Source organism: Oryza glaberrima, chromosome 10 (genome assembly GCF_000147395.1).
Source record: "Oryza glaberrima chromosome 10, OglaRS2, whole genome shotgun sequence".
In the NCBI taxonomy this organism is placed as follows: domain Eukaryota; kingdom Viridiplantae; phylum Streptophyta; class Magnoliopsida; order Poales; family Poaceae; genus Oryza; species Oryza glaberrima.
The window spans coordinates 21784265-21799625 of record NC_068335.1 but is presented as its reverse complement, the minus strand read 5'-3'; the positions used below and the strand labels follow the sequence as shown (position 1 = coordinate 21799625).

Below are 15361 nucleotides of genomic sequence, written 5' to 3'. Positions count from 1 at the left end.
GAGCATACTCCATACAGCTTTGAGCATCTATGTTGTACTCCCTCTGTCCCACATAAAATCCAATCCTAGCATCCCAACACAAAATTAGTGGAGGGTGAAAATGACCAAAATGCCCCTCATTATTGAATAAAATGTAATGGTGATAGGCAGGTAAAGGGTATAAAGGAATAAAACTTCTCGTTTTATGTTCTGAGGGTAGGTGGGATGATAGAAGTTTTATGTTCTGAGGGTAGGTAGGATGATAGAAGTTGGTTTTCTGTTAGACAAAATTCAAACTCTATAGGTTGAGTTTTTTTGGGACGGAGGGAGTAGACAGCATGTGTTATATCATTTGTTTAATAAAATAATGTATTTAAACATTGTTTATAGATTGAAGCTAGAGGATATTAGGATGTGTTCTTTTCCCTTCTTTCCTAACTTATTTCCCTCGTTTTCCGTGCGCACGCTTTTCAAATTGTTAAAGGATGTATTTTTTTGCAAAAGTTTTCCATATGAAAGTTGCTTTAAAAATCATATTAATCTATTTTTTAAGTTTTTTACGCTAATACTAATTAATCTCACTATAATTGCATGCTTTGTTTTCCGTGTCGGGAGGCAAGGTTCCCAATTTTGTCTCCCGAACACAGCCTTAGACGATATAGACGTTGAAGGAGATGGTCATGGAGATCCCAGTCCAGTTGCCTGTCAAGTCTCTAATACGGTTCAAATCCATCTGCAGAGGGTAGCGCGTCATGATCTCTGAGCGCTCCTGGCAGTGTTATACATGACATATCTAATAGTTTTGGGTTGGGTTCGACGGGACTCACCATATACCAAATCTTATACGGAATGTGTTCCGGATAATGAAGGAAAAGCAAAGTTCTACTCAGACACTACAATGACTGCTTAGATTGTATCCATACTTGTCTCTTAGTTCTACTTGAATAAGAGGACATTCGAGGATATATAAATACAAGATCCCTTAGAAAAAGGAGGCACATGCAACTTGCTAACACGTCTAGTCAGATCTAGACATGCCAACACAAGACAAGCCAATACAGATATGAACAAACTCAATATAGGAGCCACAAAGGCCGACATGAAGGATCCAGCGCTACCTCCAATCTTGTCGAGTTCATATTCGATGAAGAAGACTACATTAGCTCTCAACTATATGTGAGAGCTCTATGCCGCCAAACCGACAGAGACTAGATTAATTAGGTCATCCCAAATATTGCACTCATGATATATTGATATATAAAAACAACACTAGCTTCGACCAATAGGAATAGGGCTATTACATGTTAGTTAAGGGGCTCAAACCTGTATAAAAATCACATTCGCAATTCTCTTTTATCTTAATCTCGTGTATACCCTTATTTCAACGACCCCATACTCTACAAATATCGTCTGTCTGTGAGTATAACCCGTCGAAAGTTCGAAACCTCCTTCATCCACGCCCATCTCCATTGTGCAGCCTCTCGTTGGGAGCAGGAGCTAGTCGCCCGCTCACCTTTCCTTGTCAACTTTGATCATAAAAGTTGATTGGGTTGAACTAGTATTTCGACTTCATCGGCGCCTAATGACAGGATGGAATTACGTGCCATAATAAGTTCATTTGAGGTCCTTCATTTTATCGCTAAATCAGAACCCTGAACCTAAATATCAGATATAACCCATCAATGTTAACTTTGATCTCTCGTCAGCATAATGATCGGTTTTAAATTGATATAATAAGTGAGACTCACGTGGACTCCACATGCAAGTGGCCAACTTTTTGCGTGAAGTCATGAAGTTTCTTGGAAGGATGGTCATTTGACCGTTGGTATATCTATCCCAGTCAAAGAAGCATACGGCTTCGTCGTCTCGCTTATTCGAGGAACAAGTGAAACATCATATTTACAAATAAAAAAATAATTTGAGAATAAAACTTTTATATACGTATTCTCGGTGATCTAAAAAGTAAAAGATGAAAAATAAACTTCGATAAAAATTACAAAAATAATTTTAAATTTAAGATTGAAAATTTAAATTTTAATATAAGCGAAAAGTTAGGATACCCTTCTAAAGGCTACAGCAACAAAAGGATTAGTCAACCTTTTGACTATCCGTTGCCACGCCTCGCCTGCTCTCTCTCAGCCACACGCCCACACGTACGTAAGCGCACACGCCACGTATGCGTCCTCCATTCGCGCTCTGCCTCCGGCGTACGTTGCTGCGATTGCTTGCAGGCAGCTACAGCCTCGCCACTCATCTTTGAACAATTAGCTCTGCACAGGTCGAATCCAATTCGGGAATCGCCTCTCCTCCTCTGCTTTGCATCGACTCGCTCGATCCCGTCTCCTTTTTCTATGCCTGCATTTGCACCGTCTCTTCCTCTCCACGTTGCAGCAGCAACAGCAGTAGCTTCACAATCACAAGGGAGGAGAGGTAGGATTAAGACGACGAGCGCTTGTTGTTGGAGGAGTCGAGGAGAGCAGCTGTCCCGGTGAACATGGCAGCCGTCACCAGGTGAATTCTGACTGAGTTCTGACAAGATGGATCATGGATCCTCCATTTTCGCTGTTCTTTTTTTCTTCTTTTTTACTCCGAAATAGTAGGAGAGCATCCTACTGTAATTTTCTTGGGAGTTGGGAGGGAGATGATCGATTGATTATATTGCTGGTTCAGCAGTCCGTGCTGTTCAATTGATCAATCGTTCTTCAGTTTGCATATATATGTTCAGAGTTCATGCTGTTCTGAAACCAGAAACGCCGAAACATACTGATGATGATAGCTGATCCTCTCTGTGCCTCTGTGTCTGAATTAAGCAGCAGCACGCTGTCAAAGCTTGCTCCACTGGAGGCGATCTTGTTTGACATCGATGGCACCCTCTGCGACTCTGATCCTATCCATTTCTGCGCCTTCCGCGAACTGCTGCAGCAGGTTCTTCCATCTTTCCTTCTTTGATTCTTTCTCATGGCTTGCGATTACGCTCTGCTTCTTCTCTGCACACTCTGCCATTCTGAACCTTCGCGTTTCTATGTGTGTAATGACTACAGGTTGGTTTCAACAATGGCGTGCCCATCTCCGAAGAGTTCTACAGCGCCAATATCAGCGGGGGGCACAACGATGACCTCGCCAGGGTGTTGTTCCCGGATTTGGATCATGACAAGGCAATGAAGTTCATGGACGACAAGGAAGCATTGTACAGAAAGTATACAAATTCTTATCTTCTTCCATACTATAGCATGATATGGTAGATGAATTAATTGTAGATTTTAGATTTTCTGCAAAAATTTAGCTGTAAACCTCAACTCAATGCTAATGCCAACGCACTGACAACTCTGAATTTTCCTAACATAACATAGCCATTCGGTTTCAGAACTAGCAGGCAGGTTGGTTCATCCTGATAACCTTAAGCCGAAAACTATGCAGGTTGGCTCCAGAACAGTTGGTGGCAGTAGAAGGCCTGCATGATCTGTGCAGATGGATAGAAGATCACAAGCTGAAACGCGCCGCGGTAACAAATGCTCCCAGGTCAAATGCAGAGCTCATGCTGTCACTCCTTGGGCTCACTGAATTCTTCCCGGTGCTCGTAATCGGGAGCGAGTGTGACCGAGCCAAGCCATTCCCTGATCCTTACCTCAAGGCTCTTGAGCTTATTGGTGCATCACCTGATCACACATTCATTTTTGAGGTACACATGAGTTTTGTACTTTTGTTCACAATAGTTATCTTCAGTTTTATCATCAACTACATTCATGTACTTTTTTTTTGTTTTGTTTTGAGAACTAACTATATTCATGTTAAAATAGTACTAACATGGTGTTCATCCTTGTCAAGGACTCCGCGTCAGGGATTCGAGCCGGTGTAGCTGCAAATGTTCCTGTAGTTGGTCTGACAACTAGGAATCCAGAGAAAGTTCTGCAAGATGCAGGAGCAAGCTTGCTGATAAAAGATTTCCAGGACCCAAAGCTACTGTCCATACTTGAAGAGATAAAACCTACGGTTGCCGCCGTCGAGCAAGTCTGATTTTTGCAGATGGAGCAATGGAATTCTGGAGTACTAGATGGAGCATTTTTTGCAGATGGAACATGAATACTGGAATAATTATACATCTGTCTATCCTAACTAAATAAAGCTGATTTCTAGATGGGGCCGGGGTCAGCACACGTCTTAGCACTTTTGAGTTTGTCAATTGACCACCATCTGGGGCATGTGACTTGCTGTAAAAACTCCTGTAAAAAAGCACCAGTATGCGTATTGCCGAAAATAACTGTAATGTATGTTTACATGGTTTGATGGAACTAAACAGCTGCAGGAAAATGGCTATATAGTTTATCAGTTGAATTTGCTATCTTTTGTTGGAAACGCATCTACTGAATTGTGGTTTGTAAACAAGAAAAATACATGTTTTGCATGGAAGGAACAATACAATAAATCCCCCGTTATGATATCCTCTTTGGCTATTCCATCCATCCGCCAAAAAAAAAATCTATTATCATCAACAACATCTTCTGCTTAAATAACTTAGAAATGTTATAAACAAGTATGTGGAGAGAGTAATTAACACAAAACATCCATTGAAAAGATTAGGGAACACATGTAGAAATTGGGGATTGAACTCTTGCATTGCGATGAGCTCAAAGAGCAAAATATTTGTGTACAATAGATGAAAAATTACCAAACTACCCTTAGACACATAGTACTAATTATTACTACTCCCCCGTTTCATATTATATATCATTTGACTTTTTCCTAGTCAAACTTTGTTATGTGACCAAGTTTATAGAAAAATTTAACAACATCTAAAATATCAAATTAGTTTCAAGTTGAACATATTATTATATTTTTCTATAAACTTAGTCAAACTTAAACAAGTTGCCTCCTGGGCCAGGTCCATGAGTCTCCCCGCCTAGTCCTTTAGAAACTCTGTGGCACTTGAACACAACACTACCGCGGATACACTGAAAACTCTGAATTTTCCTAAGATAACATAACAATTCGGCTTCAGAACTAGCAGTGTGTTTCAAGCACAGCTCATTGTTCTCCGATTCCAACAGAGGATGTTAATTTCAATTCCAATATTGATTTACACAAACACTGAACACAGCTAGGTCGATACAAAAGATGTCCGTACAGCTATTTGATTCATCCTGACTCCTGAGAACCTGAAGCCATAAACTATGCAGTAGAAGGCCTGCAAGTATGGATAATTTGAGCGTGTTCTGGAACTCTGAATCTTTAAAGACAGAACATGAATCCGTCATCCCAGGAATCTAGAATAACAGAGCCTCCAGAATGTCCAGTTCTCCACATTGCCAATCTCAACGCAATGCCACTGTGTTTATAACAAGCATGAAGCTGCTGAGACCTGAAAGGCATATTCCCTCTTCATGCCGAAATGAATTCCTTGCTGCAGCAAGCCGCCATGGACCGAAACCTTGGACTCGGCGAACCAGCCTCGGTGTTCTATGTGGGTACAATGGTTACATCATGCTTTTTTTTATTTGACTGTTTCCATTTCTGGTAACCGGATGATCTGCAGCAGAGCCCCTGGCCGGCTGTAGTACTAAACATACTTGCTACGAGGATGCACGGATAAGTATATTATCATATATTTTACCGCCTCGACTTAAAACATTTGGATGAACTAGTTGACAAAAATCCTAGTCATTGATAATTGAATCGAGCTGGATGATCTGTCCTTGATCACCCAAGCAGGTAGTGATCAGTATTCAGTAGTCATAACTAAAGAGGTAGAGGTAGATGACAATAGACCGGTCCAGTAGTACTGGCCATGTGGGCCCCTGTCTCTGACTATCCCAGCAACGGCCATCAGGAATACGTGCCTTAAATCCAGCGATTAAGACAGCAATTAGTAATTATTGTTGTTATTAGCATTCGCCTTATGAATGTCAATGATCAACCTGTCTACTGGTCCTGCCTTGCCGCTTGCATCGTCTCAGCTCAGTTCATCTCAAGCTCAGCTCAATTTCACAGCAAAGAAAAGGTTAGCATCTGATTCATCTCTTCCTCTCTCTGAACTCTGATGCCTTTGTCGTTCTGTATCAAGTCTGTCCACCCACTGTCATTCTGACGAAGAGATGGACGATCAGGAGCAGATGCTAATCTGCACATGTTGACCATGAGATGCGTGATGAGCGACGTGTCGATTAGGGATAAGCTGCATGTGATGATCCCTAATTCAAGAATCAACCATTGCACATGTAGTGTCAAATTGACAGTACATTTCTCTTCCACTCAGGGTTAGCGCATCAGTACACTTGAAAGTACTACCAGTTTGCTTTCTGCCAAAGCTGTCGTTATGGTCTCCCTCTCTCTTTTGTTCATCTTTTGGCTACACACTCATTCCCAATCACTGCTAATCCTTTCTTTGTTTCGGCATTACAATCATTGTTATCTCTTCCTGTCTAGCAAGTAATTTCTAATGTTGGCCAATTCCACTGTTCAGAGAAACCGTTGTGCCATCTGTTAGTTACTTTCTTTTTCAGATATATGCAAGATGCAGTGCAAATTTTGCACACTCACGCGCCATAAGTGGCAATCATAAACCATGCCAAATTGCAATTAGCAGCTGGACCATCTCCTCGAGCTCATCCAAGCGCATCAATTTTGTGATCTCTGAGAAGATCCATCCATTCCAAATCAGCATAGTGCACCTGCTCCTTCTCACAGTTTACTAATCTAACATGAGCAGCACAAGTTCCTGAAGAGGAAAGACTAGTCTAAAAGACGATATCGAAACGAAAACCAATTCAGAATATAGTAGTAGAGAGGAGGAGAGATTGCGTGGGGATAGCAGAATTATAATAATACCGAATTGATGATCTGACCGCGAATGCATTGTAAACGCCGCATGCTTCTGCTTTTTTGGTATGTTTCCTCCATATAAAGACCTCTACCCATGCAGGTGTCACTACATCAGTGCATCCAGGACTTCCTTCTAAGGTAAAGTCTTTTCTTTCTCTGAAGTGTTTATCTTCAGACTAGTTACTACTTACTCTCTCTTGTTCTAACTATTCTAGTTTTTTTCTCTCTGTCCCTAGCTTCGCTTTCCTTCTTTCTCTCTTGTCTAGCTATCTTTCTTTGCATGTCTTTGCATTGAGAAGAAAGAACTCTGTGTCAGTTTATTGGAGCCTGTTGTTTTAGACTTGCACAGCTTCAGTGATCAATGGTCAGGCATCGCGAATGAAAATGCCAAAAACACAAACTGTAGCTTTTTGGAGCTTCCACGTATTGTTTTTTCATGTGTGGAGTGGTTCATCTCGCCTGAAACGAAACGAGGTTCTGAAATCATTCAGCATGGACAGTCAATAGGGCGATGCCTTTAAAACCAATAATTGCTATTGTTCTCTAGCTGTTGTTCTCTAGTGTATTGTCCATAGTAAGAAAGACGAATCGCTATACAGTTGCGGAGTTATACTGTAGGTAGGCTTTTGATGTCACAATTAGTGGACGACAAGAACTTGGGGGAGATCATCACTATGATTTTTTTCTTCTTCTTCTTCTTCTTCTTCAAAGATCAGATCACTATAAATAGGCATTGTCATTCTAAAAAACATACTTGAGGCAAGGCAATGCCATGACAACATCTTCTCATCGCACCACTTGATTCTTTCATAGTAGTATTTCTCAACGCAGATTGATTTGATTTGATCTGATCTGAACAGTGTGTAAATGGAGCATCTCAAGAAAGGAGTGGAGTTTGGGGTGGCCTCCCTGCAGAGATGCCATTCTCTGTCGTGTCAAATGGTGATGCTTTTTTTTTTTGCAAATCTTTCGCGCTAAAAATTTCTTTTCTTGTTCACTTTTATGCAAAATGGACCATACATGTCGGCTAATGCTAGTACTATGAATTTGGCATAACCATCTGCATATATATACATCCCATGACAAAAAGGAAAAATCAGAGAAAACCTCAGCTGTTGCTGTGATCAACTTGGTGACTGAACTTATATATAACTTCAACTACATATATAATTCAGCTTGTATCATGACTTAGCTACCATGGTGGTTTTGCTGAATGTGCAAACAGGCAGAGAGCACGCAGATCGACGAGCGGAAGGCGGGGAACCGATGTAGCAAGGAGAAATCACGGCGTCCGAAATGCTGCCATCCTGCAGAGATGCCGGTCATCCCCAAGCAGGCAATGGAGTTCCTCTCTCGGACATGGAGCCCTTCCTCCTCGGATCTCTTCCAAATCCTCTCTCCCAGTGTATGTTTATATGCACACATGCATCATCTGCTCTGGACCACACCGATGATTGATTCAGTTCCATTTTACAAACTACAAAATCAAGGGTGTTGACATATACATATTAATATATTCCAACTCAATTATCAACATGTCATTTCCATTTTCATGTTTTATACAGGTTACAATTTCAGTTCTGTCAACAGCAGCAGCAGCTAAAATTAATTATATTCTTCTTCTTTTCTTTTGCCTGAATCTATAGAGCCTGGGAACATCACCGGTAAACCGTCAGGAAGACGAGGTGATCGGAGACGAAGACGTTGAGGCACATGGGGACACGGTTCGATTTGATGGAGGCAGAAGCCAAGTGTTCAACCAGACATGGGTAAGCCAAGTGTCAGCCACTACATGATGTAGCTTATTATTTATGCAAGAGACATCTTTCAGATCTTCCTATGAACGATCAATTTCTTGCTTTACCTTGACAGGGAATTCTAGCCAGTGGGAAGTCTAGCTCAGGACAGCACAAACATAAGAACCAACCCACCTGGGTAAGGGCATATGTAGCACAGGGAGATGTGACAACACTAAGAGCAAGGTCAATAGTATAGCCAACTACTGGCTTCAAAACATCTATAGCTAATCTAATAGCTCATTTATACAATAGTTAACTATAAAAATATACTACACGATTAATACCCGGTCCCACCTCTCATACACACATAACATCTTGGAGTATGTGTTGCAGCCGGCTACAAATCTGTAGCCCGCTTTCTTCTCTCTCTTCTCTTTTTTTCTTGATATATGGTTATAGCCGGCTATACCTGCTCTAAGGCCCTGTTTGTACCTGCTCTAAGGCCATGTTTGGTTGCAGTGTATTGTAGTCCATTCCAAAAAGATTTTATTTCTGGCTATGCACATGAATAAATATTTGTCCAGGTGCATAGACAGAAATAAAATCTTTTTGGGACGGTGGCAGTAGTATTTTGTCAGATTTTTCATTTCAAGACAAGGCCATCATGCTTTGTCGGATCTGGCACAGTGAAGTGAATTGACGAAAGCTTTTGGTTTCCACTGAAAATGAGCAGCTGAACATGGGACACATGAGGGCAATTCTGAGAGGATACTTGATGGACAGCATCCCCATCGCCGGGAGCCGGAGGAGGAAGAGGCGCGACGAGCTCCGGCTGCACACGGCGCAGGCCCACGCCGCCGTCTCGGTGGCCCAGCTCGCAGCTGCGATCGCCGGCGTCGTGTCGGCTTGCGAGCTGAGGAGCAGCTCTGGGGGTGCTGGGGCTGACAGGAAGCTGAGCACGGTGCTTGCCTCGGCTGCCGCGCTGGTGGCCACCGTCTGTGCCGAGTCCGCGGAGTCTGCCGGTGCCGACAGGTCCCGGGTCACCTCCGCCGTGAAGGCCGGCCTCGACAGCCGCTCCCCCGCCGAGCTGCTCACCCTCACCGCCACCGCTGCCACATGTAATCAACACTTCAGTGGTGAAACTCAACCAAGTGATCGAAGCTACAAACTCACTGATGCTATGATGCTGAGCTTCTTGTATGCTTTTTCCAGGTCTGAGAGGAGCAGCTGTGCTGAAGCTGAGAGCAGACGTCAGCAGAGGGATCAGCAGCAGCACCAGCAACTCCATGATGATGATGAGCACCAATACAGCTAGCATTCAGAAAGGCACAATTCTCAGGGTTTGCCTGCCTTGTGGTAAGAGACCAAACCAATGATATTAGTACCTTAAAAAATAGCATCACTACTAGTAGTACTACATTGTTATGCCCTAGTACAAAGTACTAAGACTCTGACTATGAGGAGTACTAAGATAGTACTACTCCTAAGTCCTAAGAGATTATATTTCCTTCCCCAAAATATTAAAAAAAAGATAGTAATTCTAAGAGATTTTGTTTCTTAAAAATGAAGATATATAGTACTCCTAGGATATTTTATCTGTTATAAAGAAAGAAGGTAGTACTAGCTCCTAGGATCTAGCATTGAGCATGGTGCAGCAAGCAATCTAATGATAATATGATATTGGGGTATTTGGGTGGCATTACAGGAAGGTTGCGGCTGAGGACGGTGGCCGTCTTCCCGGAGTGCGGCACGGTGGCTCTGAGGCTGGGGAAGAAGCGCCTGCATGGAGCATTCACAACATACCAGCACTGTAATAATTAATAAAATTTACCTGCATGAACCAGCTGAACTGCTTGCCACTAGTGTATTGATCTTCGTTCTGCTTGTCGGTGATGATGCCTGAACCCTGTTGTTTGTGCTTGGTCCAGATGAGGTGTTGGCAGTCTCTGGCGGTGGCGAGGCGGTGGTGGATTGTCGGAAGTTCTTCCCCGTGGCGCTGAGCACGGCAGCAGGGACGGTGCAGCTGCTGCTGGACAACCAGATGCACTGCAAGGTCTGGAAGGCTTCCATCGAGAGCATGCTGTCCGGTCGAAAGCTCAAGCACACCAAATGCTGATTAATTAGAGCCAGGAAAAATTGCCTTGCTTTTCTTACCATGTTGCATCACCCCTGTACATGCAATGTATGTGATGTGAGTTCTTAATATACAGGTAAAACATAAACAACTGTATAGTATAAAATTATAATTTCTTTAAACATCACTTTCCATGTTCACCAGATAACCAAACCTTCCTCATTATGATAACCATTTCTTCCTCGCTAAGAGAAGAGAAAATATTACAAACAATCAAAACAGAGCAAACGTGTTCCTAACTTCAGCTCACCAGTAAAAGTATGATACTAAGCAGCCCACTAGCATCGATCATATGAAAAGAATACAGCAAAAGGTCCTTCTCCATAAAAAAAGTTACACTAATTCAGATGTGACTTGTTATGTTTTCATGCGATGCACAGGCTTGCCTGAAACAAAGGTTTGGCAGATGGTAGCAAGACAAAACAAGAGACCAGTTCTTTCTTTTTCCTTTTCATATTTTATGTTGAGAAAAAGAGGCAAGGAAGAAATAATGGATTCACCAGCTGGGCAGGTTGTCATCAGCATTCAGCAGTCAGACGGCGTGATAATGTCATCAATCTTGAGAATCATCTTCACCACCTGAGTTGTCAGCACGATCTGCTGCTGCTTGTTTTGTTCTCTGATGCCGTTTGTTCGAACGCAATTGCAGTCAATACCATGATGAGGATTGCTATCTTGCAAAGGTAGTTCAGGAGGCTGGGAAGTTACCCACAATATTACACAATGCTTCAAAATAACTGATGTGCGAGGATGCTATATAATAGAAAGAACATAGGTTCCTTAGCATATCATCCTATAACTAGAGGGTTCTCTATTATATAGCATTCTATATATTTTCTTGCATCCACCAGATTAACTAACAGATAGTAGGCGTATGTGCTGGTTGAGTTGATGGCATATGAAGCATTTTTTATGAGCCCAAAACATACTAGGAGTGGGGCGACCTAATCAGACTAAATGTAGTCAATTAATGTCAACTATAAGTCTATAACTAAAGCAACAGAATAAAGTTTAAGGATTACCAAAAAAAAAGCTTCACTTGCTGAGGATTTACTGCAGTCAACGTATCAAAAGGGGGCAAACCACTGTTTTCAGCTAGGGCTAGTGGGATCCCATCCAATGCACCTCAAATGTCATGAGCGATGTGTGGGAGAGACGTCTCAGGGAGATCTGCACGTACAGTTTTCAGGTATCAGATAATGATAGCATACTCCAGGTATACAGACACAATCAGAAGACAGGCAGACATTGCTTCATTTTGTAACTTAAATGTCCAATGTCAGTACTTACTTGGTCAACTCCAGGCTGTTGATCTGCTGCAGTTTTAATAGCAACTAGCATGGTGACCTGCGCAGATTGCGCGGCTAGCATCATTATATTTTCTCTCATATAATAGCATATATGTTTTCTCATTATATTATTCAAATATATTAAAATGATATCATAATTTTAAATTTTGCAATAACTTTACGAAACTACAAATGAGTAATATTCATATTGTATTTTATATACGTGTTGGTTAGTAATTATTTTTAATATCAAATTTTAGTTATTTGTAAATTATATATATTCCTATATGGACTCTAGACTCGTCTTTTAATACTTCTTTTTTTAATTCCGAATTTTCTGTAAATTGTATTTCTATATAGACTTTAGGCTCTTCTTCTAATATTATTTATTTTTATTTCTGAATTTTTATTATTTCTAACTGTGTTTCTATGTGGACTCTAAACTCATCTCTCAATATTATTTAATTTTTAATTTCGAATTTCAGTTACTTCTAAATTGTATTCCTATATTGACTTTAAACTCTTCTTCCCATGTTTTTCTTAATTTCGAATTTTAGTTATTTGTAAATTGTATTTTTATACGGACTCAAAACTTTACTTTTAATTTTACTATGTTTATTCCGAATTTTAGTTAGTTTTAAATTCTTATATGGACTCTATACTCTACTTCTAATATTTCTTATTTTTTAATTCCGTATTTCTATCTTTTTTCTTAATTGTATTAATTGTATTTTTATATGGACTCTATACTCTACTTCTAATATTCCTTATTTTTAATTCCGAATTTCTATTGTTTCCTAATTGTATTTCTATATGGACTCTATACTCTACTTCTAATATTCCTTATTTTTAATTTTGAATTTCAGTTATTTCCTAATTGTATTTCTATATGGACTCTAGTCTCCTCTTCTAATATTTCTTATATTTTTAATTCCGAATTTCAATTATTTCTAAATTGTATTTCTATATGGACTCTAGTCTCCTCTTCTAATATTTCTTATTTTTTTAATTCCGAATTTCAGCTCTTTCTAAATTGTATTTCTATATGGACTCTGCTTTTTCTTTTTCTCCGATTAATGTGAGAATTTCTAGGCCATGAGAGCGAACGTGGAGGCTCCTTTTTCTATTCCTTTAATAATATAATAGATTGAGCATGATATCTGAGCTGAGCCACCACCATAAACAATAGAGTTCTTGCGAATCAGATTCCTAGCCACACAGAGCATCATGAATACTTCACTTGGTCTCCTCAATAATCATTTCGTTTCCTGCAAAATCAATGCAGAATGTTCAAACCACCTACAGCTAAATTCTGCTAACAGCTAGCACAAGGTGTCTTGGTTAGATTCACCAATGATGGGGTGAAAGTACCCAAAAAAAAAAACTTGAACAAACAAAGCATATGAAGATAATGATGGGGTAGAGTTCAAAACAATGCATAGTCAAAAACCATATCAAGATAATGTGCATATTCAACCATGAAGACAGACATATATGTATTCCAGCATACCGCCACTAACAAAAATAGTCACTCCTCTGGAATTTGCACTTTGTTCAATGTAGAGCATCCGATACTATGTGGTTCCGAACAACTTCTCTCTAACTAATCCAGCCTATTGGAACAGGGTAATTAAATATACGAACAACACAATCTAAACATCATGATACCGCTAAATGCCATGGATCATCGACTGCAAGAAAAATGCTCCACTGTGGGGTTAGGGTTGTCAATTATCGTACAGGTTTGTACAAAAAAACAGGTTCTATATTTGTAGCACTGAACTAAAACTTTTGGGAGATGTGTTCGAGATAATCAAAAACTATCCTTGACGCCATCTCATAACCTTCAGAAATCCTAATTGGAAGAATACCATATTCTAACAGTTTCTCAGCTTGGTCTAGAAGTGATCCAAACATGACCACCATCGCAGTGGTACCATCCCCAATTTCACAATCTTGATGCGGGAGAGCTCCACCATCAGCTTAGCAATCTGGTTATCAACATCCATTTGCTCCAGGCCTCCAGCTGTCCAGCATCATTGCTCCAGCATTTGCTGCAATTCATAGGTAAAGGTGTTCAATCAGTAAATGGGTCAACAACTGTACGAAGAAACACCCTTCAATTCAGATAAGTAACCTATATGCATAACCCCACGATCAACTGCTAAAACCACAAACCCGGATCCCCACAAAGACACATGTATGACAAGAACTGATCCATCAAACAGATCTTAATCTTTAGGGTCCACATTCCCTCACTAGTGCGGCAATTAACCCAACTGCAGAAACGACGGGCTACACTTAACACCTCGCACAGAACACTCCAGTGGAATCAACAATCAAACAAGCATGTTGATCTAAGGGAAAGGCACTAAGCTTCAAAAGCAAACCGGCTTGCAATGTCCAGAACTCCAGATCCCATGGAAGCAAGCAACTCACCCAACAAACAGGAAGCAAGCCAAACAGGGAAGACAGGAGAGGAGGTTAGCAGGTGGTTACTAATGGTGGCTTCGCCGTCAGGGGAACTGGACCATCTCTCTTGGTGTCGAGGTAGGCGCGGAGGATGCGCGCCGCCACGGCCTCGCCGGCGGCGACATTGGCCCGCCTTCTGCGCGTCAAGTCGAGCCCCCACAGTCGCGTGACGCGTCTTCTACTCCTTCTTCCTCCTCCTCCTCGAGGATGGTGAACGAGATCGACCAGCCGAACTCGTCGGAGGCCAGCACCATGGCCGCGGCGGCGGCGGCGCGCGCGAGGCTCGGAAGGTTCTAGAAGCATCGGAGTTGGGGAATCCATTAGGCGGCGGCGCGAGGAGCCGAGGAGGAAAAAAAAAACGCTTCATGGGCCCATCAGAAGGCTAGATGGGCCCATCAGAGGCTTCGTGGACAGAGGCCTAGATGGGCCGAGATAGGTAGGGGTGGCAACTTGGCCCATCAGAAGGCCACCGGCCGACTCTAACTCCCACTCCCACCGGCGGCGACGGCGGCGAGCCGAGTTCCCCATCGGTGGTGGCGGCGGAGCGTGCGGGGAAGGAGGAGGAGGATGGACTGGTCGAACCTTGGTGGGGAGGGGCCGCCGGGTTGATCGCCGAGCGCGTCCTCGCCAACGACGTCGCCGACTACATCCGCTTCCGCGCCGTGTGCCGGCCGTGGCGGCTGTGCTCGGTGGATCCCCGCTGCTCGCAGAGCGGCGCCATGGACGGCCGCTTCCTCCCCCGGCGGTGGATGATGCTTGACAAGGCGGCGCCCCAAGCCGTCGGCTGCTTCCGCTTCCATCACCAGAATATGACACTCCTCAACCTGTTCGTCTGTTTTGCTGATGAATGATGATACATTGCAGCGAGCGGCTTGGTACCTTGGCATAGTTATTGTTTCCTCAGCTCAGCGTGGCTGGGGCACCAAGCAACC

The 15361-nt window shown here is 42.2% G+C and overlaps 2 protein-coding genes and 1 long non-coding RNA gene across 8 annotated transcripts; 2 read left to right on the top strand and 1 right to left on the bottom strand.

The window, feature by feature from the left end:
- The first annotated feature begins 2305 nt into the window (after positions 1–2305).
- Positions 2306–4318, top strand: LOC127786030 (haloacid dehalogenase-like hydrolase domain-containing protein Sgpp). Of its 2 annotated transcripts, none has more exons than XM_052313357.1 (5): positions 2306–2490; positions 2793–2904; positions 3021–3175; positions 3397–3658; positions 3805–4318. In XM_052313357.1, the coding sequence occupies exons 1-5, from the start codon at positions 2474–2476 to the stop codon at positions 3991–3993; spliced, it is 735 nt and encodes a 244-aa protein (XP_052169317.1). In that variant the 5' UTR covers positions 2306–2473; the 3' UTR covers positions 3994–4318. The 2 variants fall into 2 exon arrangements, with proteins under 2 accessions (XP_052169317.1, XP_052169316.1); XM_052313356.1 differs by having other exon boundaries at positions 2790–2904.
- A 3225-nt stretch (positions 4319–7543) lies between these two features.
- LOC127752407 (VAN3-binding protein-like) lies at positions 7544–10774 on the top strand. Its single transcript, XM_052277744.1, has 8 exons — positions 7544–7737; positions 8021–8200; positions 8442–8564; positions 8668–8730; positions 9268–9652; positions 9747–9890; positions 10240–10344; positions 10463–10774. The coding sequence occupies exons 1-8, from the start codon at positions 7663–7665 to the stop codon at positions 10648–10650; spliced, it is 1263 nt and encodes a 420-aa protein (XP_052133704.1). The 5' UTR covers positions 7544–7662; the 3' UTR covers positions 10651–10774.
- LOC127752410 (uncharacterized) lies at positions 9495–15129 on the bottom strand. 5 transcript variants are annotated; one of them, XR_008012357.1, is made up of 9 exons: positions 14457–14742; positions 13829–14011; positions 13135–13225; positions 11959–12015; positions 11691–11838; positions 11169–11364; positions 10238–10703; positions 9708–9845; positions 9564–9662 (listed from the first exon to the last, which is right to left on the bottom strand). It is a non-coding gene; the product is annotated as an uncharacterized LOC127752410 (long non-coding RNA). The 5 variants fall into 5 exon arrangements; XR_008012355.1 differs by having other exon boundaries at positions 9495–9643; positions 11959–13225; XR_008012358.1 differs by lacking the exon at positions 14457–14742 and adding an exon at positions 15012–15129 and having other exon boundaries at positions 11959–13225.
- Between the last annotated feature and the right edge of the window lie 232 nt (positions 15130–15361).

What these genes read in the sequence shown, in the direction of transcription:
- LOC127786030 (XM_052313356.1), top strand. An exon ending in TCCGCGAACTGCTGCAGCAG is followed by an intron (nt 2,905 to 3,020) that starts GTTCTTCCATCT and finishes TAATGACTACAG; the next exon opens with GTTGGTTTCAACAATGGCGT. An exon ending in ATCACACATTCATTTTTGAG is followed by an intron (nt 3,659 to 3,804) that starts GTACACATGAGT and finishes ATCCTTGTCAAG; the next exon opens with GACTCCGCGTCAGGGATTCG.
- LOC127752407 (XM_052277744.1), top strand. Translation starts at nt 7,663, where the DNA reads ATGGAGCATCTCAAGAAAGGAGTGGAGTTTGGGGTGGCCTCCCTGCAG. An exon ending in TCCAAATCCTCTCTCCCAGT is followed by an intron (nt 8,201 to 8,441) that starts GTATGTTTATAT and finishes CTGAATCTATAG; the next exon opens with AGCCTGGGAACATCACCGGT. An exon ending in AAGTGTTCAACCAGACATGG is followed by an intron (nt 8,565 to 8,667) that starts GTAAGCCAAGTG and finishes TTACCTTGACAG; the next exon opens with GGAATTCTAGCCAGTGGGAA.